We start from the raw sequence: 26,143 nt of genomic DNA, 5'->3' as shown, positions 1-26,143 counted from the left end.
GTCGGCCTCCTAATCACAACATGGCTCTAGGGCCTTGAACGAAGTCTTTGTGGTAGGCCAGCCACAGTTCAGTTGTATTCCACTTGGTAACTTTTGAAACTATAACAAATCAGTGCGTGTGTTGTGTGACAATGTGTCAAAGATTGTTGTCAAAGTGCTCACACTCTCCGATCCGGAGGGGATGGGGCGATAATAAAAGCACCCCACGTTCGTTTACGGATGGTTCGATTGCTGACCGGCCATAAGGTCTACGCCTGATCGACCGTGGACCAGAGGCGCGAGACGGGAGGCGACATGAAAACACACGCTTAATTTAATGAAATAAAAAAATAATCAAACTCTAAACAGATGATCCCAAGCTTCGCGGAAGGCGTGCGGGTGACACACAACACTTACCCTAACGCGACGCGCGACACAAAGCCCATCACATGGGAACTACTAATCATCATCATCAGCCTAGTTACGCCCACTCCAGGGCAAAGGCCTCTCCCATACTTCTCCAACTACCCCAGTCATGTACTAATCGTGGCCATGTTGTTCCTGCAAACGTCTTAATGTCATCCGCCCACCTAACTTTCTGCCGCCCCCTGCTATGCTTCCCTTCCCTTGGAATCCAGTCCGTAACCCTTAGCGACCATCTGTTATCTTCCCTCCTCATTACATGTCCAGCCCATGTCCATTTCTTTTTCTTGATTTCAACTAAGATGTCGTTTACCCGCGTTTGTTGCCTCACCCAATCTGCTCTTTTCTTATCCCTTAACGTTACACCCATCATTCTTCTTTCCATAGCTCGTTGCGTCGTCCTCAATTTCAGCAGAACCCTCTTCGTAAGCCTCCAGGTTTCTGCCCCATATGTGAGTACTGGTAACACACAGCTGTTATACACTTTCCTTTTGAGGGATAGTGGCAACCTGCTGTTCATGATTCGAGAATGCCTGCCAAACGCACCCCAGCCCATTCTTATTCTTCTGGTTATTTCAGTCTCATGATCCGGATCCGTGGTCACTACCTGCCCTAAGTAGATGTATTCCCTTACCACTTCCACTGCTTCGCTACCTATCGTAAACTGCTGTTCTCTTCCGAGACTGTTAAACAATACTATAGTTTTCTGCAGATTAATTTTCAGACCCACCCTTCTGCTTTGCCTCTCCAGGTCAGTGAGCATGCATTGCAATTGGTCTCCTGAGTTATTAAGCAAGGCAATATCATCAGCGAATCGCAAGTTGCTAAGGTATTCTCCATCAACTTTTATCCCCAATTCTCCCCACTCCAGGCCTCTGAATACCTCCTGTAAACATGCTGTGAATAGCATTGGAGAGATCGTATCTCCCTGTCTGACGCCTTTCTTTATAGGGACTTTGTTTCTTTCTTTGTGGAGGACTACGGTGGCTGTGGAGCCGCTATAGATATCTTCCAGTATTTTTACATATGGCTCATCTACACCCTGATTCCGTAATGTCTCCATGACTGCTGAGGTTTCGACTGAATCAAACGCTTTCTCGTAATCAATGAGAGCTATATATAAGGGTTGGTTATATTCTGCACATTTCTCTATCACTTAATTGATAGTGTGAATATGGTCTATTGTTGAGTAGCCATTACGGAATCCTGCCTGGTCCTTTGGTTGACAGAAGTCTAAGGTGTTCCTGATTCTATTTGCGATTACCTTAGTAAATACTTTGTAGGCAACGGACAGTAAGTTGATCGGTCTATAATTTTTCAAGTCTTTGGCGTCCCCTTTCTTATGGATTAGGATTATGTTAGCGTTCTTCCAAGATTCCGGTACGCTCGAGGTTATGAGGCATTGCGTATACAGGGTGGCCAGTTTCTCTAGAACAATCTGACCACCATCCTTCAACAAATCTGCTGTTACCTGATCCTCCCCAGCTGCCTTCCCCTTTTTTCATGGCTCCCAAGGCTTTCTTTACTTCTTCCGGCGTTACTTGTGGGATTTAGAATTCCTCTACACCACTCTCTCTTTCATTATCGTCGTGGGTGCCACTGGTACTGTATAAATCTCTATAGAACTCCTCAGACACTTGAACTATCTCATCCATATTAGTAATGATATTGCCGGCTTTGTCTATTAACGCATACATCTGTTTCTTGCCAATTCTTATTTTCTTTTTCACTACTTTCAGGCTTCCTCCGTTTCTGAGAGCCTGTTCAATTCTATCCATATTATAGTTCCTGATGTCCGCTGTCTTACGCTTGTTGATTAACTTAGAAAGTTCTGCCAGTTCTATTCTAGCTGTAGGGTTAGAGGCTTTCATACATTGGCGTTTCTTGATCAGATCTTTCGTCTCCTGCGATAGCTTACTGGTTTCCTGTCTAAAGGCTTTACCACCGACTTCTACTGCGCACTCCTTAATGATGCCCATGAGATTGTCGTTCATTGCTTCAACACTAAGATCCTCTTCCTGAGTTAAAGCCGAATACCTGTTCTGTAGCTTGATCCGGAATTCCTCTAGTTTCCCTCTTACCGCTAACTCATTGATTGGCTTCTTGTGTACCAGTTTCTTCCGTTCCCTCCTCAAGTCTAGGCTAATTCGAGTTCTTACCATCCTATGGTCACTGCAGCGTACCTTGCCGAGCAAGTCTACATCTTGTATGATGCCAGGGTTCGCGCAGAGTATGAAGTCGATTTCATTTCTAGTCTCACCATTCGGGCTCCTCCACGTCCACTTTCGACTAACCCGCTTGCGGAAAAAGGTATTCATTATCCGCATATTATTCTGTTCTGGAAACTCTACTAATAACTCTCCTCTGCTATTCCTAGAGCCTATGCCATATTCCCCCACTGACTTGTCTCCAGCCTGCTTCTTGCCTACCCTGGCATCGAAGTCGCCCATCAGTATAGTGTATTTTGTTTTGATTTTACCCATCGCCGATTCCACGTCTTCATAAAAACTTTCGACTTCCTGGTCATCATGATGTTGGGCTGCTGAGCACGAGGTCGCGGGATCGAATCCCGGCCACGGCGGCCGCATTTCGATGGGGGCGAAATGCGAAAACACCCGTGTGCTTAGATTTAGGTGCACGTTAAAGAACCCCAGGTGGTCAAAATTTCCGGAGTCCTCCACTACGGCGTGCCTCATAATCAGAAAGTGGTTTTGGCACGTAAAACCCCAAATATTATTATTACTGGTCATCATGACTGCATGCAGGGGCATAGACTTGTACCACCTTGAATTTGTACCTCTTATTAAGTTTCACAACAAGACCTGCCACCCTCTCGTTAATGCTATAGAATTCCTGTATGTTACCAGCTATTTCTTTATTAATCAGGAATCCGACTCCTAGTTCTCGTCTCTCCGCTAAGCCCCGGTAGCACAGTACGTGCCCGCTTTTTAGCACTGTATATGCTTCTTTTGTCCTCCTAACCTCCCTGAGCCCTATTATATCCCATTTACTACCCTCTAATTCCTCCAATAACACTGCTAGACTCGCCTAACTAGATAACGTTCTAACGTTAAACGTTGCCAAGTTCAGATTCCAATGGCGGCCTGTCCGGAGCCAGGTATTCTTAGCACCCTCTGCAGCGTCACAGATCTTACCGCCGCCGTGGTCAGTTGCTTCGAAGCTGCTGGGGACTGAGGGCCGGGGTTTGATTGTTGTATTCATATAGGAGGTTGTGGCTAAGTACTGCACCAGGGTGGCCAATCCTGCTCTGGTGAGAGATTGCGTTACCGGTTCTGTCACCGGGATCAGGCCGCACTCCAGGCCTGTCTGTGCAATTTTCTCAACACACGGTTTTTTTATTTTCCGGTGGAGAATTGCGCGGCACCGGGGTTTGAACCACGGTCCTCTTGCACGGGAGACGGGTCCTCTACCGTCCCCGCAGGAGTTAAATAAAAAGAAATTATCGGGTTTTACGTGACAAAACCACTTTCTGATTATGAGGCACACCGTAGTGGAGGACTCCGGGAATTTCGACCACCTGGGGTTCTTTAACGTGCACCTAATTCTAAGTACACGGGTGTTTTCGCATAGCCACTGAGCAACCACGGCGGGTCCCTCAGGAGTTGTACGCCTCATTTAACCTACAGTGGTGCCCTATTTGATCAGTCAAGGTTGACCAATCTGAGCTCGGTTATACCGCACGGATGGCACTCGGCTAGAGAACCTGGTATTTATGACCTGCACATGTGTCGCCATACCTAATTGAGGATGTATATATTTTTTAGGAGGGTTCCCGTACTGTGATAAAATAAAGGAAAAGACATTAAAAAAAGAAAAAAAGAAAAGAAGGGAGAAACACAAAGTAACATGATAGGTGATTTGAACTCGTGACCATTGGATGTTGCCCGGAAAGATAGCTCAGTCGGTTGGTTCGTCAGGCCCCAGGTTACTTTCAAGCGCCATAGCTCCTGCTCCGAGCCTCATACTTATGTTGAAAGGGACTAATGTTGTCCGCGATAGTAAAAAAAAATGGAAAAATGGCCGCCCGAGGAGAAGAGGGAACTCGAGCGGCTTTAGATACTAGGAAAACTGCCTTAAAATATTTAGACTTGAGGGGAAAGCTTCGTTAACAAACTATAACACGGCAATCAGCACTCGAATCCGACGAGAGAAATTATTGAGACATGGAAAATTCCCTTGAAATAAATATGGTTTGCGAGACAAATGCTTGTAAGTATTGAACCTCTTAAAAGATGAGGGGGGAATTATGCACTCACCGAGAGGGCATCGTCCGCACGAGACCACCACCAGGCACCTTACTGAGACGTGGAAAGCTCTGCGGCCGGAACAAAGCCTCCCTTCTCCGCCGGCCAAGAGGGGAAAACGCGCTTTCCGATCGCTCAAGGTTGCGCGGACATAGTATAACTCTAGCGTCTAGGAAAGGCCTAAACAGGTGCGAGGGCGGCACGCATAGCGTGGGAAGCTAGCCGCCAGAATAACTATCTCAAGGACTGCTGCTGACGAGGGCGAAATACCTTCGTGTACCTATAATTATAATTATTAGGTTTGAGGATAAATGCTTTTTTAATGCTCTCAAACACTAAGTCGAACATGGTTGCGTTACGTAGCGGACGCTCTGAAAGTTGAACAGCGTGGTGTCGTGAGGTTTTTGACAACTGAATGTGTTTCCAAAAGGAAATTAGTAGCCATATGGCTGCCTTGACGTGAAAGTTGCAAAGATGATCGAAGACCGGACGAAAGCAACCGTGCAATCACCCCCAACAATTGCAAAGGTTGATGAGCTGATTAGACAAGAACAGCTGATAAGCATCGATGAACTTGCAGAGCGTGTGAACATCAGTAACGGTTCCGTTCACACCATTATTCATGAACGTCTCGGTTATCGGCTCTTGTGTTGTTGCACAAAATGTTGCACGACATTTTGAACCACCGCAAGAAGATGGAGAGGCTCGGCGCTGCCTTGACTCATCTGATCCGATAACACAATGATGGTGACGACTTCTTGTCTGAAGTTGTGACCGGGGACGAATCACTGCGCCGCTACTGCGAGCCTGAAGCACGGTGGCAAGGCTTACAATAGAGACATTCGAATTCACCACCCTCAAAGAAAGCAAAGTACATCATTTCACCAGAAAGGTATTGTTGACTTCTTTTTCGATCGTTAGGGGCCATTACTAATCGAATATGCTAAACGTGGAGAGACTATCAATCGTTTCCGGTACTGTGAAACGCCGGATAGGCTGCCTGTCGCAATCGAGAACAAACAACGTGGAAAACTGACGAATGGGTTCATCTTGCTTCAAGAAAATGCCCTGCCCCACGTCGCGGATGCGGTTAACAGAAAACTGGCAAAGTTCAAGTGGGAAACGCTGCAACATCCGCCGTGCAGCCCAGACCTGTCGCCTTGGGACTTCCACATTTTGGGCCGATTGAAGAAAAACAGCTCAAGGGAAGCTGATTCGTCTCGGATAATGACGTGAGAGAGTCACTTAGACCTTTAAAGCTGCAATCCAAGGATTTTTATGAGACGGGAATCATGCGACTCGTTAGTCAGTGGGACAAATGTCTAAATGCTCATGGAGGATACTTTATTTTTAAATAATGTACCCGTTTGTTATATATTCGCATTGGCTCACTTTCATTTACCTCGCCCTCGTATATTTCGCAGAACTTCGGCTTTCTATATTTGTTCTCTGTTAAGACTACTTTCGCTGCAATTATTCACAATACACGACCAGTGGCAGCTGCTCCTGCGCAATACACGGGAACAAAGGACAGCGTCAATGAGATTTTTCCTTGACCATTGCATAAGTACACAAATGCAAACAAAGTTCTTGAATGACAAAGATGCATTAAAATATGTTTCCTCAACTTGTTCATTTCATGACCTTTATATTTTTCATATCAGCAGCATGCTCTGCTTTGCTGGTTTTGAACTGATATATTTCATCTGTATACAAAAATAGCAAAGCATTGAAGCATTGATACCAGTTATTTCGAGCACACTTTATGGGAAATATGAGAATATCCTTTTATAAAAAATAGATATTTTACTTGTGTTCACAGTGAGCAGCGTTCAAGAATTCGTCTGCAGCATTTCTGGCAATGGAAATATAGTTATTCATGTAAGTGATCCCTCGACAAATTCTATAAGCAGGAGGCCGAGCTGCATAGGCATTCAGACCGCTTGAGTGGTGTTCATAATTGCATATGACATGCATTTGTGCCTTAAGAATGATGTCTTTCTTTCTTTTTATTTCGTTGTATTATTGTTTTTTTTCGTGCCGTTCAGTGACTGCGCGTGGATTGCGGGAGCAGCGTCGACTTTCATTCTGCTATGGTATTGTACTGTTACGGTTGGAGAACAAATATTTTTCTTGTTCTTCAAGCAGCAGGGATCTCTAGTGCACATTTCTGCGCATATAATTTTTCGTGAGCAGTTCTTGGGAAACGCTGACGGAAAAACATACGTAAGCTTCCTACCTCCCTCCTCTAGCCACTTTAAATAAATAAAACACATCTGGCCCACCCGGTGCCCTGTACTCAAATTTACGCGATCTATTCTTATAGGAAAAGAAAAAGAAAACTGCAGCGCCAAATTACATTCATGTTTCCATCTTCCTCGCGTAACAGAATACGGAGTTATTGGTACGGGTTCTCTTATTGCGGTCGGATATCTGGCGCCACAAACAGTTTTAGGTAGCCATTATATATGCTAACATTTAGTCCCTAAGCCATGTTAAACTATTCGTCCAGTCCATGCCTGAAAAAAATTTGGAGCATGCTTAAGCATTGTCTTTAAGACTGGAACGCGATAGCATTCAACGATCCCTGACAGCTTCACGGGCTTCCCGGCAACTGCAGAATGTAACCGCAATGTTTGCCGGGAAGCGCTGGCGGCGAACGCAATGCACGAAGGCGAGCTTTCTGGCCGAGAAGCGGTCTCTTTCGTGGGCCATCGGGGTGTCGCAAGGAGCCGAGCTGGAACGCCGGAAGGAGGGTTTATGTTTCAGTTTGCACGTAACAAAATCGTGTTTTCTCGTATATTTCAATTGCAGTCGGACACTATCATGTTTGTAGGTTGTGTGTAGGTCGTACTGTACAATTATCTCTTTTTTTGCGCATTTTACTTTCAGAAATCGAATCAATTTAGTAACGTCTTGGCGTTAGACGGAAGGCCTGTGTGGCTGGGTATGCATGGTACGCAATAATTTTTTTCAGCCAAGGACGGTTGACGCTGGACGCAGAACACCGATGCCGGATTTCCGACAAGGGGCCCTTAATGCTCTCGCGTAAAATAAATAAATAAATAAATAAATAAATAAATAAATAAATAAATAAATAAATAAATAAATAAATAAATAAGAAACAGCAACAACAAGCGGCGCGGCGCGGTAGCTTAATTAGTGGCTATATAGCGCATATGGCGTTCCGCTGCTAAACTCGAGCTCATGTGCTCAGACCGGGTCGCGGGATTCGATAGGAACGAAACGGAATTGCACTCGTGTACACTTCTGCTTAGGTGCACGAGAAAGAAGCCCAGGTGGTGAGAACTGAACAGCGTGCCTCATAACCACTTCGGCAGATGCCGAACGTCATATTTTGTTTCATAAAAAAATAGAAGGTAGCTGCGTCCTTGGGCTTTTTGCTTGGGGTATGAACGCAAGAAATAATTTTCGAGTCCGATTTCTGAGAAAAATTATTTACGCTCATCTTATATATTTATAACTCAATGTAACGCCGTTCCCAACTGAAGGTACGCTCAACAAAGCAGCTTCTGTATTACAAACGGTTGCTTTTCGTTATCCGGACCGGTGCACTATCATAAGGACAATAATGAAGCAATTAAAGCAACGGCATGCATTAAATACACGTAGAAATATTTGTAGATCTGCTGTATTCGTTGAAGAAGATAAATGTGGTAACCCATTGGGCACCCACTTTTGATGTGGTGGTGAGGCTGTCAAAAAAATATTTCCCTTTTCTTAACCCAGTTAGCAGATTTACAGGCTGCCCCAAAACGGGAGCTTTATAGTGAATGACAGCTAGGAACTTATTAAGCAGAACCAATTAGAACCTGTCCTTTAATTCTCCGGATCTGGTGCGCCTCTGCGCGACAACCAGTACTCTTCAGCGGCACAATCATTCGGAATAAGAGTCCTCACTTGCATCGGCCCCTCAACTTCGAGACTTCGAAATTGCTGTTATGCGTCACATTCAAACGCAAAAGGCTATTTGGTAATTTTTGATAGTGAATTCTGAAGTCGAATACCATCTGAATAGCAAATACCATTCGATTAGACTATATACTTAATACTTCAATCCGCCTGCTGGCACGGTGAAGGAGATCGCCAGACAAGCCACGGAGATTACATTGGTAAAAACTTCCAGGTCTCCCCAATTCAGTCTCTGTACAAAGCAAAATCTTTACGCTGACACTGTTGTGCATATTGACGTCTAATATTTTACCTTGATTCATTATCTGGGAAAGTCGATTGCTTCACCTATGGCTGGTGCAGCCTTTAAAAGAAACACGTTTATCCATTTCGGGAGTTTTCACTTTTTCAATCAGTACATTTACAATATTTGATTATTTTTCTCTTACATAGAAGTCGTTCATATATATGTCTATGTACCCTTAGACTTACCTAGAAGTGCATTGATCATCTGCATCTCTTCGCGCGACGCAGTTAATAAACCTGGTATATTTCACTGTAATACTGCTTTCCTTGATCATTGTCCCTGATCAATATTCTACCAACAAGAACGCGGGTAAAATGACACGGTATCCATAGTATTTTCTTGCATAGCTTCGTGTTGCCGATAGGCGGCTTCTGTGGCAAACATTACGTGGTACTCTTAGAAAACGGTCTTAAAAAGAGCAGTTCATCTGCTTAAAACTACAATTGGTACCGGCCAATAATAACCGCGAGCACAGTAAAGCAAGGTAAACCATAGAAAATTGTATTGCACAGACTTTCTGCGAAAGAAACTGGGCGTCCGCCAGCTTCTGAGCAACGAACGCGCGCTCGCTAGCAGACGACACATTAGACGACGACGGCAAAATGGAAGACGTCATGTTGTATAACTCATGTCTAAAATATGTACATGTGCGAAAAGGTGTCAAAATTTTGCTGTTGAAACAAAGCACCATTATAAGAGCGTGCGCGGACTCGGTTTCAGCGCCCGCCAGGAAATTACGTTGAATATGCGGCGAAGCGCGTCTCCACCCCAATGCAGTTCGCTCACAGCGCCCTCTCGCAATTTTTCCACACGCGGCGCGTCCGCAGCAGAGCGCCGTCCGGCCATGCCACCAATTGTGCAGTACACTTAAATTGGAACTCTGAAACTGAAGCATGTGCAGAACTTTGGGCGATAGGGCGTGGAATAGGACGCCACCATGTAAGCGCAGGCTAGCATTTTTTCTGGGCTAATGTGCTCTTCGTTTAGGGGTGTTCGGGTTGAGTTGAATCATGATATAAAATCGAGTAAATCAGCACGCAGGCGCACACAGCCGATGACATTCTTGTCTTCAGGGAATTTAAATGCGACGCGCTGCCACAGAAACCGAAAGTGGCCAGATCATGGCACTCACCAGGATTGTTGCTTTCTGCTGGTAGCGCTGCATAACGAGCACGTCGGCAGGAGCCCAAAGCATGGCGTGCGCTGCGTTCCGGTATCCCGTGGCCAGGGCCTCAGACAGGCCGCACGCCTCGAAACCGTTCTGGTTCAGGTTCAGGTTCCGTACGATGCTCAGATCCAGCGGGTGCTTCTCCGGCTCAGCTTTGTCCATGGCTTCGCACTGCGTCGTCGCCGTCGGTGGGATTCCCCGTATAGCTGCAGCGTTCGCAAATTGGAGAGGATCCAGCGCAGCGATATTGTTTCAGCCGGCCGGTGGAGCCTATGTGTCACTAGAGTGTACCAGACAACGGTTGAATGGGTACACGGTGGTCTCCCGGTGAGGCGAGCCGTGTGGAAAATCTGTGCGAGGGCGCTGCGAGCGAACCGGATTGTTGCGTAGACGCGCTTCGCCGCTTTTCTAACGTAATTTCGCTGCGGGCGCTGAGACCGATTGCGTGCGTACGCTGTTATAATGGTGCTTTATTTCAACGGCAAAGTTATATTGAAACCTTTCTGCTACATGTAGATGTTTCAGGCACGGGTGATGTCTGCAATTTTGGTGTCGCCAAGTGCGTCGTCTGCTAGCGAGCGCGCGTTCGTTGCGTGGTAGCTGGGGTACGCCCAGTCTTTTTCGCAGAAAGCATGTGCAGTACAATTTTCTATGGTTGTATTTGCTTTGGTGCGCCCACGATTCTTATCGGCCAGTACCAAATGTAGTTTTAGCCAGGTGAACTGCTCTCTTTAACACCGTTTTCTAAAAGTAACACGTAATTTTGCCACAGAAGCCACGTAGCAACATGAAGCTACGTAAGTAAATTTTATTATTACCGTGTCATTTTACGCACGTTTCTTGTTGGTGGAATATTGGTATATGATCAAAGACACCAATATTATAGTGAAATAAACCAGGTTTATTAACTGCGCCGCGGGAAGAGAGGCAGATGCCCAATACACTTCAATGTAAATCTACGGGTACATAGACATATGAAAGCGAAACATTATCACATATTCTAAATGCAATGATTGAAAAAGTGAAAACTGCCGCCCGCCCGCAATGAGCGTGTTTCTTTTAATAGCTGAACCAGCCGCAGGTGAACCAATAAACTTTCCGAGAAAAGAAATCAAGGCGAGAGAGAAAGGGAGAGAGAGAGCCCTCTTTATTAGAAAAACAGAGAATTTTGCCGGCGCGTATATAACCGCTGGCATGCTACTCTGTATAGGGATGGGGAATGGGATTAAAAGATTCCAGAAAAGAGTGGGAGAAAAAAAGGATGAAAATAAATATGAAATGTCCGAGTTGACCTGATACTAATTTCTACACGTAACATGGCGGGTAAATTTAGGCTTTTGTATAGGAAGGATGTAATCTTTAAAGCTTTCCTATTTGACCAATTTCTGTCAGGTATTTGAACAATAAATCCAAAACCCGTCGTTGTTTTGAAGGGCCGGGCATTGGACCTAAGATGCTCGGTAACGTTAACGGTTCGTGGCAAATCATGTCCCTTTGATGCTCAAAAAATTCTCTCGTCGCGGTACGCGGGGCATTCTAGTAATATATGCTCAATTGTCTCTAAGTTGCGACAGTTATCACAGTATGGGTTAGTGGTAAGTCCTATGCGGTACAGATAATTGTTCGTGTATGCCACGTTCAGTCGAAGACAATGGTGCAATGTCTCTAAGTGTCGAGAAAGTGGTCGTGCAACTTCCGGTCTCATTTCTGGGTCAATGTAACGTAGGAAGTTATCTTGGTGAAGCGGCACATTCAAGATGTGGTCTTTTTCTTGATAGGCATATTTTTTTGCCATGGTTGAAGCGTCGGCTTTTGTAAAATATGTTCTTCTGAACTTGCGGTATTGGAGTCCATTTCTGGCAGCTTCGTCCGCTCTTTCATTTCCCGAAATGCCGGCATGGCCAGGTATCCACTGGAATTTTAGGCAATGTCCAGCAATCTTAGCCCTGTGGTGAAGAAAAGCAATGTCAAATGCTGCTGGTTGATTATTGCAACGCTTGTGCCTGTTCCACATACTTTGTAGGGCTGCTTTTGAGTCTGTGAAAATCACCCATGTCTTTGGCGGCTGCTGTCGAAGTACATACACACGGGCCTCCTTAATGCCATACAGCTCCGCTGATGTAGATGATGTCGCTCGCTCAAGACGAAACGAGAATCGTTGCCCTGTAGAGGGAACAAAAAGTCCGCATGATGAACGATGTGGAGTTGTAGAGCCATCTGTGAAAATGCGCGTTGCGGCTGCGTATTCTTTGTGCATATATTCTAAAGCTATCTGTTAAGTCGCTGCTTGAGGCATTTTCTTTTTCGCACTGATTCCAGCTATGTATGGCAAGATTTCCAGTGGGGACAGTGTACATGGTGAAATGTGTCGCGGCATAATTTGTGACGCCTAAGCAGGAATCGAAATCGACATGCTTCCGACGGCCTGCCCAAAGCTAGATGTAGCACGGGTTCTGAAAATATCCTTTAAAAAGTGAGTCTTCGTATGAATGACGTGGCGGAGGTGTATCCGAAGTGTCTCCTGCGAACATAGCACTTCCAGAGGCAGGCATCCAGCTTCTACTACAGTCCCTGAGCGGGACGAACCCTTCGGAAGGCCAAGACATACGCGAAGGCAGTTGTTTCGTGCTGCCTCGAGTTTTCTCTTGCTTGCGGGAGATATTTTGTGCAGGATCGGGAGGTAATATCGTAGTGTTCCGTCCACGTAGGACTTATGGAGGAGCACCATTGATCGACAGGTGCTGCCTCACTGTGATCCGGCTAAAAATCGGAATGCCGTGCGACGCCGAGGAAATCTTCTCACTCAATTTTTTCACTTGGGGCGACCATGTGAGGTTCCTATCGATTGTCACTCCAAGAAACCTCTGCGTCTTGACGTATGGAAGGGCGCGACCACCCAACACTAGTGGGTATTTTCCCATACACCTCCGCGTGAAAGCTATGGCAACGCTTTTGTCGGTGGACAATTTCATAACCCTCGGATTTAGGTAGGCCGATATATTTGCTAGCGCTCTCTGGAGGCGTTGTTGGGTGGTATTGCGGGAACGCGCCCCACTCCAAATGCAGATGTCGTCCGCATACAGTGTGATTTTGACGCCAGGGGGCAGGTTTCTGTTCAGATGGATGAGGACTAAATTAAATAATACCGGGCTCAACACAGCTCCTTGTGGCACTCCCTTCTCGACGGCATAAAGCGCCGTGGGGCCATCCGGGGTACACATGAAAAGCTAGCGTCCTTGAAGATAGTCTGCAATCCACGCGTAGAGCCGTCCTCCAAGACCAAGGGTTTCCAAAGCGTCAAGTATTGCTTTATGAAAGACCGATTCATATGCTGCCTTAATGTCTAAAAATGATGCAGTAGGTATGTTTCCAGAGACCAATCCCTCTTCAATTGATGAGACCAAGGCAATGACATTATCAATTGCGGATCTATTTTGCCGGAAGCCATTCATTTCCTCCGGGTAAACTTTTGCAGTTTCCAGGAACCAATTTATTCGTTTGTAGATAATTTTTTCGTATAGCTTCTCTACGCAGCTAAGCAGAGATATGGGTCTGAAGGAGGCGTTATTTGTTGGCTGCTTCGATGGTTTCAATATAGGAATGACTTTCGCAAGCTTCCATTCCGTAGGAACCTCCCCAGTTATCCATGAGGCGTTGTAGTGCTCCAGAAGGCGTAGGCGAGATGTGTGACATAGATTTGCGAGCGTTTCATAGCTCACGCCGTCATGGCCAGGTGATGATCGCTTGTTTACGTCGCTGATTGCTGCCGTGAGCTCTTCGATGGTGAATGGTAATTCTAAGTCAGGAAGGGTAGCTCGAGGTGGACTAGGCTGACGAGTTGCAATTTGCCGCAAAGGTTGTGCCCCGTTGGATGCGCGCTCAAGTAAGGGATGCGCGCTCATGTAATGAGAGGGCGATAAAACGATGAAGCTGTTGCGGCTCTTCGCGAATGCCTCTGACGACTCGCCAGATTTTGCTCAGCGGTTGTCGTATGTCCAGTGCCCCACAAAATTCCCTCCACCTTTTTCGGTCCAGTTTGGTGAGGTAACGTCGTATACGTCTTTGTGCCCGTCGACAAGTTCTGAGGTCTTCGATATTCTTAGTACGTAGAGCCTTCCTTTCGGCACGCCTTCGAATGGCACATAACCTTTCAAATTCCTCGTCGTTTGTTGGTACATTACAATGCTTAGTGGCAGAGCGGGTACTTTGTTTGAGGCAATGAGCTATTGTCGGTATTATTTCTGTATTCGTAGTCGAGGCTGTGATTGCTTTGTCTACGGCTGCTGTGTAAGCTTCCCAGTCTACCGACTTCAGTTTCACTTCTCTGGGCGACGTCCGAAAATGAAGGGCAGATATTAGGATCGGGTAGTGATCACTACCTCGAGTCTCAAAATCTGTACACCATCCGAACATAGGGGCCACTTGACTTGATACGAATGTGACGTCAATGCAGCGAACAGTCGTCGGATTTTTCAGGTATGTTATGCTGCCATCGTTCAAGTATTTTGCAAAAAGCTTCGCCAGCTTGGCACCCCGAGCACATGTATGTGAACTGCCCCAGATCTCGTTATGTGCGTTGAAATCGCCACAAATAATATGTGGAGACTGAGTGTTTGTCAACAAGTTTTCCAATCTGGTCACGTCGAAAGGTGATCCTGGTTCCAAGTAGACGCCGATCAGGGTAAACACTTTGGATGCAATCACTGGGGTTGCGCAAATATATTCGTTCTTGTCATGTGGTGTTACGTCAAGCGCAGAGGCAGGTATGTCGTTGCGAAATCCAACGAGCCGTCGTCTAATTCCATTTTGTCACCTTGAATGATGAAAATAATACCCCTTTATCCTAAAGTGCTCGTCGACGCGAGACTCAGAAATGACTAAAAAAGGGAATCGGTACACTCGCGTAAGATGCTTAAAGTCTGCTAACTTCGAGCGCAATCCGCGAGCGTTCCACTGGAATATAGTACATGTGCGGAAGTGTTTGTTGGTGGACACCGCTTGTGAGACGATTGTTGGCGAAGCCATCGTTGCTACTGCGAAGAATCACGGCTTTGCGCCGTGAAAGAAGACGGCACTAGCGGTTCCAAAGGCAGGACGGCCTCTACTTCAGGGATGCTCTTAAACGATGGGCTGGCACGCAGAATAGCCTTGATTGCGGCGAACATCATGGGAATCAGAGTACTTGATATCTCATTTGCAGTGCTACCATCTAACAACCTTTCTTGGTACTTCCTGTTCTTCTGCTGCGACCTTGAGGACACTTGTTGCTGTCGTGGGGTTGAGGTTAAATCACTTGAGGGCTTTGGTGGATTCGTTGTAGTTGAAGGCCTTTGCTGGTTTTCTTTCACGACTGAGGCGCAGGACTTTTTCAAAGCCGTGTCGCTGCGCTGCACCGTGTCGTGTTGATTTTGGTTTGTAGATGTATACATCACATCCGGATTCGGTGGTGGTTCTCGTCGTTTCCGTACTTTTCCTTGGATTTGCTCCATCGTCAGTGGCTGATTTCTTTTTATGACACCCTCCGTATGATGCAGCATGCTCAGCTCCACAGTTTGCACACCGAGGCTGGGAACGTGACGTACACTCCTTATGCGTATGTGGACCAGCGCATATCTTGCAGCGGATGGGGCCTTTACAATATTTCGCTATATGTCCGTGTCTTTGACATCTGAAACATTAAGTAGCGGACCCCATGTATTCCGTCACGGGATAACTGCAGAATCCAAGCGACACTCGGTTTGGTAAAGGGGCATCCTTAGAGAATTCCAGGATGACCGAGCGTCTTCGGGTTTCCGTTACTACGCCATCTTCGTTAGGGACGCAGAAAACTTGCCTTTTAGCAGATATAACTCCTTGTTCGCTCAAATACTCCTTGAGGTCGTCATCTGAGTACTCGACAGGAACGTCCTGTATCCTCCCGTACGTGGCAGAGTAGGTGTATGGAACTCGAGCTTCTACAGGAATGCCCGATAGATCTGTCACTGTGAGGAGACGATTGGCTGCGGGAAGTGTAGACACTGCCACCATGAAGCTTCCATTCTTGCTGATACGGTGGCTGAGTATCTTTTCTTGGGCTGTTGTCACGACCGCAGAAGCCAGAAGATTTGGGTTTACTTTCCATAAGCTGCTGTCAGGCTGAGTTGGCTTGAATATAACAGGAACACCTGCGGCTCTTTTCTTTTTGTAAGAGCCAACAGTGAAGGCTGTCTGACCCATCTCTTCGTTGTCTCCTGCAGATTCTCTTGTGTCGATGTCATCTTCACGCAGCCTTTTCCTTGCTTGCTCTTCTTCTCTGTGGTCTACAGAAGCAACGTGCTGACCTGGTTGCTGATTGCTTGCGACGGATGCCATCAGAGCATCACGAAGGGCGGCCGACGGCGTTGACGAGGACGGTGACCCCCAGACCGGCGTTCGGTGAAAGAGAGGCACAAAGAGTAAAAATGAGCTCTACACTTGCTAAAAAAGACTTAAAATTACAGACGGGCGTTCGGAAGTGAGCCTATCGCTCGTCGTCTTCGTCTTCTTCCCCAGAAATCAAGGCAACTATTAGACGTTAATATGAGCAACAGTGTTACGGAAAATATTTTGACTATGTACAAAGACTGAATCAGGGAGGCCTGGAAGTCTTCACCATTGTAATCTCCGTGGCTGGTCTGGCGATCAACTTCAGCGTGCCAGCAGGCGGATTGAAGTATTAAGTATATAGTCTAATCGAATGGTATTTGCTATTCAGATGGTATTCGACTTCAGAATTCACTATCAAAAATTACCAAATAGCCTTTTGCGTTTGAATGTGACGCATAACAGCAATTTCGAAGTCTCGAAGTTGAGGGGCCGATGCAAGTGAGGACTCTTATTCCGAATGATTGTGCCGCTGAAGAGTACTGGTTGTCGCGCAGAGGCGCACCAGATCCGGAGAATTAAAGGACAGGTTCTAATTGGTTCTGCTTAATAAGTTCCTAGCTGTCATTTACTATAAACCTCCCGTTTTGGGGCAGCCTGTAAATCTGCTAACTGGGTTAAGGAAAGGGAAATATTTTTTTGACAGCCTCACCATCACATTAAAACTGGGTGCCCAATGGGTTACCACATTTATCTTCTTCAACGAATACAGCAGATCTACAAATATTTCTACGTGTATTTAATGCATGCCGTTGCTTTAATTGCTTCATTATTGTCCTTATGATAGTGCACCAGATAACGAAAAGCAACCGTTTGTAATGCAGAAGCTGCTTTGTTGAGCGTACGTTCAGTTGGGAACGGCATTACATTGAGTCATGAAATATATAAGATGAGCGTAAATTCTTTTTCTCAGAAATCAGACCGGAGAATAATTTTGTTCGTTTACACCCCTAGAAAAATGCCGAAGGACGCAGCTACCGACTTCTCTTGAATTAAACAAATTCTGTCGTTTTCGCTCTGAAAATGTGGTTATGAGGTACGCTGTACAGTTCTCACCACCTGGGCTTCATTATCGTGGACCTAAACAGAAGTATACACGAGTCTAATTCCGTTTCGTTTCTATCGAATCCCGCAACCTGATTTGAACCCGGGAGCTTGAGCGTAGCAGCGTAACACCCTATCCGCTATATAGCTCCTAATTAGGCTACCACGCCGTTTTTTCTTTCTTATTCTTGTTGTTACTAGGCCATGATTTGAGCAAAAATTTTGCACAGCTTAAAGGCTAAAGATTAGCATATATAAAGGCTACCTAAAACTGTTTTCTGCATCCGAGGTCCGACCGCAATAAAAGAGCCCGTACCGATTACTCCCTATTGTGCTATGCGAAAAAGACGGAACCATGAATGTAATGTTGCAATGCAGTTATTTTTTTCTTTTTCGATAAGAATGCTTCCCGTAAATCTGACTAAAAAGCACCGGATGGGGCTGATATGTTTTATATTTTTGGAGCGGCAAGCAGGAAGTTTACATCTGCTTTTCCGCCTGCATTCCCCAACACCTACTGAGGGAATACTATATCAGCAAAAATATGCACGAGATAAACATGCTGCTTGAGCAAAAGGAAAAATAATGGTACTCCAAATGGAACCGTGCAATAACACAGTAGAATGAAAGCCGGCACTGCTGTCGCAATGCAGGCGCAATCACCGAGCGGTACTAAAAAAATAAAATGAAATTAGGAAGAGAAAGAAAGACATCTATCCCTAAGGCATAAATACATGACCTATCCAATTGTGAACGCCTCTGAACTGATATACCAGCGCGCGAAGTATTACGAATGACCCTTCCGAGTAGTATCGCCAGCAGTATATCCACCGGCGCAGCCTTGATGCGGCCACTCAGATCGCAGCGCTGCCACGGTGCCGCCCCAGCCGCTCGTCTCGCTCGCCCGTTTTCGAGGCGTGTGGCGCCAACTTGTGACACCAAGCTTACCCGCGGGGCTGCAAAGTCATCTCCAGATCTGGTGTCCGCCTGTGGAAACCAGTACAGTTTGCGCGAGCGATGTGCCAACACTACGTGGTAGGATTCGCAGTCATACTGAGGCACGTGCGCGCTTGTATGTAATTAGGGAACGCGGGTCCCTGATTTTCGTTGCGATCTTGCATGCAAGATCACAACGAAAAGACCTCAGATTACCACAGCTACGTCCGAAATACCACTGAAAGCCTGTCAGCGCATTTATTAACCGCGTGTTTGCCGTGTGACAGGAGACGTGGTGGCGAGCGCTGCAGTTATCACCGGTGGCAGTAGCCCCTTTACACTCTTCGGATGCTTCACCGCAGCACATTGCGTACGCTGCATCGCATACCATTGATGCACTGCGACGAAGCTGACAATAGGGAACCGGCATCATGCAGCTCTTGAGCCTTCTTCTCCGTGACTGCGCATAGAAAACATATACACGTTCAGGAACTTTTCGTCGATCTTTGCACCCCTTTAAGAAGTGAACGGGTACGCCAAGTGCCGCAACGTTATCCACTTACTGAACGTAAATAACAAAGCAATCCTTGTTTGGAAATGAAAATGTTCATCAATGTGCCTTTTTTTTCTTCTTTTTTTCCCAAAGAAGGGAAGATGTACTGGAGCGCAATATCGTGCCTGGATGTCAACCAGTGCGCATGTCCAACACGCCCCCCTACTCCACACGACACAACCGTTTGCATGAGCCGCCTCTTTTCATCCTGCCAGACCTGGAATATGCATAAAATGCATTTATTGACACGTATTCCTTTGAATATGAAAGGCAGGCCATGTATACCACGTTATGAAATGTACATCTCAGTTAGTGTGCAGTTTGTATGATATTGACCATTTTTTTCAGCATGCAACACCCAAGCACCAACAGATTGTGGTCATCTCAATTTGTGTAATACAGAAATTCCATTCCCTCGTTCACTGCTGGAACCAATAACTTGCTTTGCAAGCGATGGTACGATCTCTCGCTGAAGCAGGCTACGCCTGTATTCTTCAGAAAACGCAAGGGCTGCGCTACGCTGCAGCCGGTGCAAAAAATCGCAGCAGCCAGTGTAATGTCGCCCACGGCACGCTTCCCTTTCTTCTGCTGACTGTGCCAGATGTTGACATGCTTTTCCTGGCATATCACAGAAACAGTGAAAAGAGAACCTTTCACCTGCAAGTAGGATAATACAGCGCATAGTGTATTTGGAGAACCCTACACTGCATTATTGAAAAGCATGTCATCTGTTGTCACATGAGTGAACATTGGGAACAGGCATACATGCAGGGGGGCTGCAAACTAGCTCCAATTAAACGCACATGGGTCGAAGAAACAAGTAATTCAGGACAGTGTCATTCCTAGGGAGTCTCTCACCAAGTACTGATCGAGACAAATGCTACTGAGCTTATGCTATCTCACGACAGCCAGTGCATTCGTGCAACCTTACATAGTGGCAAACTAGCTCTGCACAGTCACTTTATTTTAGTTACGAGGAAACCTTTTATGTGTTCATATATATAGTTTCTGCCGAAGGCACCGGGTACATTTTTCTGATCGAATGATTAACACCTCTGTCTAATACGTTTGCTGCCATTGTATTGGTAGTGACAGTGGATTTACAACAGTAGAATGGATGCAGGAAAGTCTGCAACAAGACGGTGTGCTGAAAATTTGCATTCCTAGTTCCATCCCCCCCTCCCTTTTTAACGTAGGCAACACCATAATTTTCGCTATGACGGACATGCCACTAGAATAGGGGACAACACTCGAAGCTGGAGCTTCCCTGTAGGTACTCTAAATGACACTATTAGTCCTGTTCGAAGAGGAAAAAAGGCAGAGATTACATGCCACTACTTAGGTAATCTTGAGACTTTTGGAACCTGCACACACCTATCTAAACAAACTTGCTGGGTCCGTCATTGTATGCGTCTGCATTTTTTTTTAGCTATTAGCATTGTGTCATGAAGACACACCACAGTATCTGCAATGCTGTTAATAATTACACCATTTATTTGTGAGAGAAAGAGACGCACACCTGTAGTGAAGGTTCAGCAGGGAAGCCACAAGTCTTGCAAGTTTGGAATACCTGCAGCAGGCATTCCTCGTACACAATGATCTTCCTAGCTGCAAGAGGTTCACCTGAGGATCTGTTAAGAAGAATATTGATTGGAGCATATGTAAACACTGTTCTTTAATGAACTGGCACAATTGTGGATATACTTATATTGCTGCTAGAAGTAGCTTTCATTATGATGCAACCGCCATGCACTGCAACGACAGCCCACAACGAGGAATTGGTGAGGCTATAATTGCACAAATTGTGAAGTACATGAAATTTCACTGCATGAACATGACGCACACACATACACACAGATGAAAAAGAAAGGCATGAGGAAATGAGAGATTCGATGCTATAGGTACAGCGATAAACTGCTCGCCAAAAACAACATGGCAATATAGAAGCTAACCTTTAGGGCATTACAAGCCCATTTGCCCTGCACACTTACCTGAACACATAATGAGGAAGTGCACAACTGGTACCTTATAATTACAGTTTTCACATTACTATAGAGAGGAGCATGTCCATGATTAAATGAAAAGTAAATTGTTTGGTTTTACAAATGCCAGAACCACAATATGATTATGCGGCACGACGTAATGGGGTACTCCTAATTAATTTCAACTACCTGGGTTTCTTTGACGCGCACCCAATGCACAGTTCACAGGCATTTTTGCAATTTGCCCCCATCAAAATGCGACCGCTGTGGCTTCATCGCACAACTTCATGCTTAGCAGCACAAAGCCATAGCCCCTAAGTCACCACGGCACTTGCATGCCTACGATGCTGGAAGTTGCAAACAGGATGATGGTCACCGTCCCTGGACTTCATGTGACTGCCACAACCAGTACATGGTCAAGCAAGTACAGCGGCAGGCAGAGACCATTCCCCTGAACCTTTTCTCCCTCGTGCACATTTAATGCCCCTTGATTGAAGCTCAGACAGTGCAGCTACTGAACTCCTTGGATTGTTGTGGCATAGAGCAAACATGAAGTTATGTTGAACGATATACTTCAAGGCCACTGACATTCGTGCGTTTTCTACTGCAGGCTCAAAAAAAAAACAAAACCAAAATGTCATGTCACTTACGCCACTGAGCTGTTCAATGTAGGCTCACATGTCTTGTCATAAGTGTTGTCTTCATGGGTCATGGATGGCTCTGAACATAAAGGTGTAGAACACCGCTGACGCATTTCCTCCATCAACAGGATGTCCGGCAATTCCAAATCAGTCTGGCATGCTGGAAGTGCAATGAGGCATGAATTTGCTACCCATTGGGATCAGCACATAAAGGGTTCCATAATAGCTTCAAGTTTATTAAATTAAATTATGGGGTCTAACGTGCCAAAACCACTTTCTGATTATGAGGCACGCCGTAGTGGAGGACTCCGGAAATTTCGACCACCTGGGGTTCTTTAACGTGCACCTAAATTTAAGTACACGAGTGTTTTCGCATTTCGCTCCCATCGAAATGCGGCAGCCGTGGCCGGGATTCGATCCCGCGACCTTGTGCTCAGCAGCCCAACACCATAGCCACTGAGCAACCACGGCGGGTAGCTTCAAGTTTCAAGGCCACCAATACAAGTACATACTACAATGGCGTGACAGGCACTCACCCACTTCCTTGACAGTTCGGCTTGCTTGCACCTTTGCAGATTTTGTTGTAGCCTTCAGAGCCACATGAGTGGCCTTGGAACAAACTTCAACGAAGCACTGGGATGGTGCAGCCAGCTTTACTTCACCTGTGAAGAAAAGTAGTCAGCTGTCTGCCTCAAATCAAATTTTTATTTATGTTATTTTGCCATTATATCTTGACTTTTAAAAATACATAGTAGCTGCTGTTTGCTGTATGTGCTTCACGATTTTTATATATCTTGCCTCCGGTAGTCTCCAGGGCGTTTTCTTGCTTTTAAACTGCCAAATGTATTGGACAGAAATGTATTCGGCAGTTCTACACTTATTGCACTTCATCAAAGATAAAAGCACATGTGCAGCGTTACAGAAATACGGAGCCGTATAAAGAGTGGGCGCAGTAGAATGTCTACTGAAATGGCAAGAACTTTCATATTTTTCTTGTATTTCTGTGTCCTAACCTTGGTGTAATATCACCTATTTCTATCGCGATGCTCGTTTACGCGATCGAGGGGCGCGGCCTAGCCTTTCACTGAGGAAAAGTCAAACATATCTCAATTTTTGTAAACGTGACTTGATTTGCCGTTCGCACGGTCATTGGTCAGTAAGTACATCGCGCACAGCACCAAGAAGCAACGTTTAGCAACCGCCAAAACGGTAATCTACGCTTATGACGAGTCATTGCACGGTGAACTAAACACACACCTGATGCATTTGCGGCCTCGTTTATCTCGTAGTCAGCGTTGAGGTCCATCGACCCGGGATGGGGGGCAGCTGGCTCACGCTCCGTGTACGAGCACGACTGCGCAATATCAGGCATCATCAGATATGACGCTATCCTCATGCGTACGCACCGCTGCAAGTAGTACAAACCTGTCGTTGAGGACACTTGGGCAATGGAGCAGGACACAAGGCGGCGTAAATAGTCGGCACAGCACCAGGCCTGAGGGCACATCGTCTTGGTGGAAAATCGGACTGCGTAAAGTCCAGCGGGTTTTCTTTATAGCATGCACGCTCGAAATGAAGGGAGCAGATAAGGCTGCTTTTCAGCGGGGTCAACTCCAAGCGTCCAGAGGCGCGCACGAACTCGGTCCACTTCTGCCAGTGAAGGGTATCGCGGGGAAAACCCTGAATATGTTCCGCAGAAGTCAACGCAGCAGTATGTAGGCGGAATGGGGCTGTACTCGCAATTCGTGCGTGGTCAGTGCAGTGGAGTCAAGCTGATAGTGTGGGAAATATCCCGACGGACACGACAAAAACTGCAGTTGCACCGACACGGCGAGCGTCCCACTACAACAGCTAGAACAAGCAACAACAGAGGAGAAGAGCACGTGTAAAGCCGCATGGCAGCCAACGAAAATTCGTGACGTAGCCACATGACGTAGCGTTTTTTTGGCTACTTACAATACCGGGTGATGTCAATGTCGTGAGGTGCTCTGTTTTGTGGTTGGCTGCGCGCACGTACTTTAAAATTGATTTTAAATATGTTCTGAGCGATATTCGCCGCTGATATCTTATAGACGATGTGTGTGTGACCCACTAAATCGATCTCACAAGTTATCTCAACTTCAAAGTTTTGTGTGAGTACTCCTTTAATAAAAGCATATAGTCAGATTACATTGATGTCACCATGGCTGCCATGTTGAGGTCTTGGCACATTCATATTTTGCATAATGAAATTCGACAGCATGACAGACAACCTCATGCAATGTTTATTTACTACATCACTTGCTAGCTTCATTACAATGTACGCATCAAAACACGTGGATGCATAGTGGGAGACGTCCATGCAGCAATCTCACAAAAGGTGAGGCTCCATGCATGCCGAGGAAGAAAGGCGATGACGGGCACAGTGCAGTATTACCCATATGCAAGAGTGCTGCACCTCGTGTGTCACAGTCGAGTGTAGTCATTCTAAAGGATTGGTAAGGAATAAGCACATACCGATGGCCTCAAAATCATACAAAATCTGACCAAAACATATTTTGTTTTTTCATCTTTTGGAGGGCTATTGTAGCGCTATTTCATTTATTCGCTTGTAGTGCTGTTGTATGTGTGTACTGATAGAGCTTTAATGTGATTAGCATTCAAACAATGTAGTGACATGTGGTTTCACCAGCATCATGTCGCTTTCCTGGATAGGGGCCGTCGAGCTCACAAATGAGGCCATTTGCACACATCACGGCTTGATACACGAGGGCATGCAAACGCTTGTGTCCAGAAAAATATTGTCGTTGGTGCTCAGATAGTCTGCAGATAGGCCGTGCAGTCCCATCAGTAGATGCCCAACAGTTTGGAAAAGCAGCTCCTTTGCTGTACACTGTCTGACACCAAAAAAAACTCAATAATTATAGTAAATGTAACAGTTCGTAAAAGCCTGAAATGTCATGAGAAGTTATTCTGCTTTCCATCAACCACAGAGTTTTCTCATCCATATGCTTCTATGCCGCATCTATTTATATGTGTAGGAGCTTCTCGGTGAGCTCAAATGAGGTGTATTAAATAGACCTCTCGGGTATTCATACACTCGTGGTGTCACCAGGAGTCGTCTAGACTATGGCACTCGGCAAAGAAAATTTTTGACAGATGGCGTCACTTATGCTGGTGACTGTAATCACTGATATAGCAGTGCACCCGAATGATAGTCACGTGAAATATAGATAAAGAAAAAGCATGCACATGTATTTTGCTATATTTTTTATATATTATGTCCTGCGTTACCAAGTCGTAATAACCACGTTCGTGCAGCCTTTCAACAATTATACTTGCACAATCTCGAGTGACATCTGTACCGTAATACCATCACCGTCGCAAGACGTGTGCGCAAGTATTTCCATTTTCGTAACACAAGAGTCACCTCGTACTTCGCTGTATGCATCAGGCTGTTGGAAGCTCCTTGCAGCTAGCCATTCGCCACAGCGCCGATAAAAAGGCATGCCGGCGTTAAACTTATCTTTTTCATTATTTCTTCGCGAGGATACAAAACATTTCTCCGGTTTCAGTTGGTTTACCTGAGAAAGCTTGTTCAAGTGGTTAAGTGAGAGCCACTCGTGCTTGGTGAGGTCATCTAAAAGCTGGCCGAACGTAGTGCCTATGTGATCAAACACTTTGTTGGTTATACTGGAAAACCAGCTGTAATGACAGCCGAAGAAAGGCCGCAGGCAAAAAAGTCGGTTTGGGCACGCCAGCCGCTTCAAACAAATACACAACGCTTCCAAACCACGAACGTGAACACCTTGAGCGCTCGTTACTACCTCGGAAATTTTCAGCGCCAACTGAAAAACACAGAAGTCTGCTTTATCAAGGCGAAAGTGTCATCTAAAAACGTCGTGTGTCATTTTCTCAACGTTCAATAAGCCATGCTGCGAGACGTAAATCCTGGGGATGCGCCTCTGATGTTCTTGTCATAAGCGCTTCGGTATCAACCCATACAAGCGCTGCAAGATATTACCTGTCCCACAACAGAGACGATGACATCGTTCATCACAGAATGTACTCACAGGACAAATACTTCAGGACAAATAAGTCAAAGTCAACGCCACAATATAAAGAACCAGCTCTGAACGCCACGCGCGGTTACGCCATAGAGAAGGGAATACAACAAGAGCGGACACTCTCACCGAGCCCTGCGGCCCAATTGACTGCAGCGCACCAAGCCGTGGATGTTAAAACCTGAAGCACACTTCCGCTTTCGGTTTTGAGCGCGCGCGTTTTGAATTCTATAGCTGGTACGCGTCACGCCGGCTCCGTTTTAACGCGACAGCGTTAAGGAGCTCGTGTCGCAGAAAAGCCGGTGTCGTCGGCGTCGGTGTCGGCATCGTTGGCGTTGGCCGTGAGCGATAAATCCCAGCAGGCACTTCATGAATAAAAAACAACTTGCAAGATGGGCTGGGTGGGAATCGAACCAGGGTCTCCGGAGTGTGAGACGGAGGCGCTACCACTCAGCCACGAGTTTTTTTTCTTTCTTTATTGCCTGCTA

The 26,143-nt window shown here is 45.9% G+C and overlaps 2 protein-coding genes across 2 annotated transcripts in view; both read right to left on the bottom strand.

Moving 5' to 3' along the window:
• LOC135918040 (U8 snoRNA-decapping enzyme-like) overlaps positions 1 to 10,372 on the bottom strand; it is a 38,162-nt gene extending 27,790 nt beyond the window's left edge. Inside the window, exon 1 of the mRNA XM_065451708.1 lies at positions 10,019 to 10,372. Within this exon, the coding sequence (XP_065307780.1) occupies positions 10,019 to 10,216 (198 nt within the window). The 5' untranslated portion in view covers positions 10,217 to 10,372. The remainder of the gene's footprint in view (positions 1 to 10,018) is intronic.
• An 8,297-nt stretch (positions 10,373 to 18,669) lies between these two features.
• Positions 18,670 to 23,447, bottom strand: LOC135918036 (uncharacterized). The gene is made up of 6 exons (XM_070539495.1): positions 23,038 to 23,447; positions 22,870 to 22,966; positions 22,149 to 22,274; positions 21,622 to 21,772; positions 20,507 to 20,620; positions 18,670 to 18,896 (listed from the first exon to the last, which is right to left on the bottom strand). Exons 2-6 carry the CDS (start codon positions 22,916 to 22,918, stop codon positions 18,866 to 18,868), a joined length of 471 nt encoding a protein of 156 aa, XP_070395596.1. The 5' UTR covers positions 22,919 to 22,966; positions 23,038 to 23,447; the 3' UTR covers positions 18,670 to 18,865.
• Between the last annotated feature and the right edge of the window lie 2,696 nt (positions 23,448 to 26,143).

This window comes from Dermacentor albipictus, chromosome 5, assembly GCF_038994185.2.
Source record: "Dermacentor albipictus isolate Rhodes 1998 colony chromosome 5, USDA_Dalb.pri_finalv2, whole genome shotgun sequence".
Classification (NCBI taxonomy): Eukaryota; Metazoa; Arthropoda; class Arachnida; order Ixodida; family Ixodidae; genus Dermacentor; species Dermacentor albipictus.
This window is presented reverse-complemented; position numbering and strand designations above follow the sequence as displayed.

What these genes read in the sequence shown, in the direction of transcription:
- LOC135918036 (XM_070539495.1), bottom strand. Translation starts at nt 22,918, where the DNA reads ATGGACCTCAACGCTGACTACGAGATAAACGAGGCCGCAAATGCATCA. An exon ending in CGAGGCCGCAAATGCATCAG is followed by an intron (nt 22,275 to 22,869) that starts GTGTGTGTTTAG and finishes TTTTCTTCACAG; the next exon opens with GTGAAGTAAAGCTGGCTGCA. An exon ending in CCGAACTGTCAAGGAAGTGG is followed by an intron (nt 21,773 to 22,148) that starts GTGAGTGCCTGT and finishes TTGCACTTCCAG; the next exon opens with CATGCCAGACTGATTTGGAA.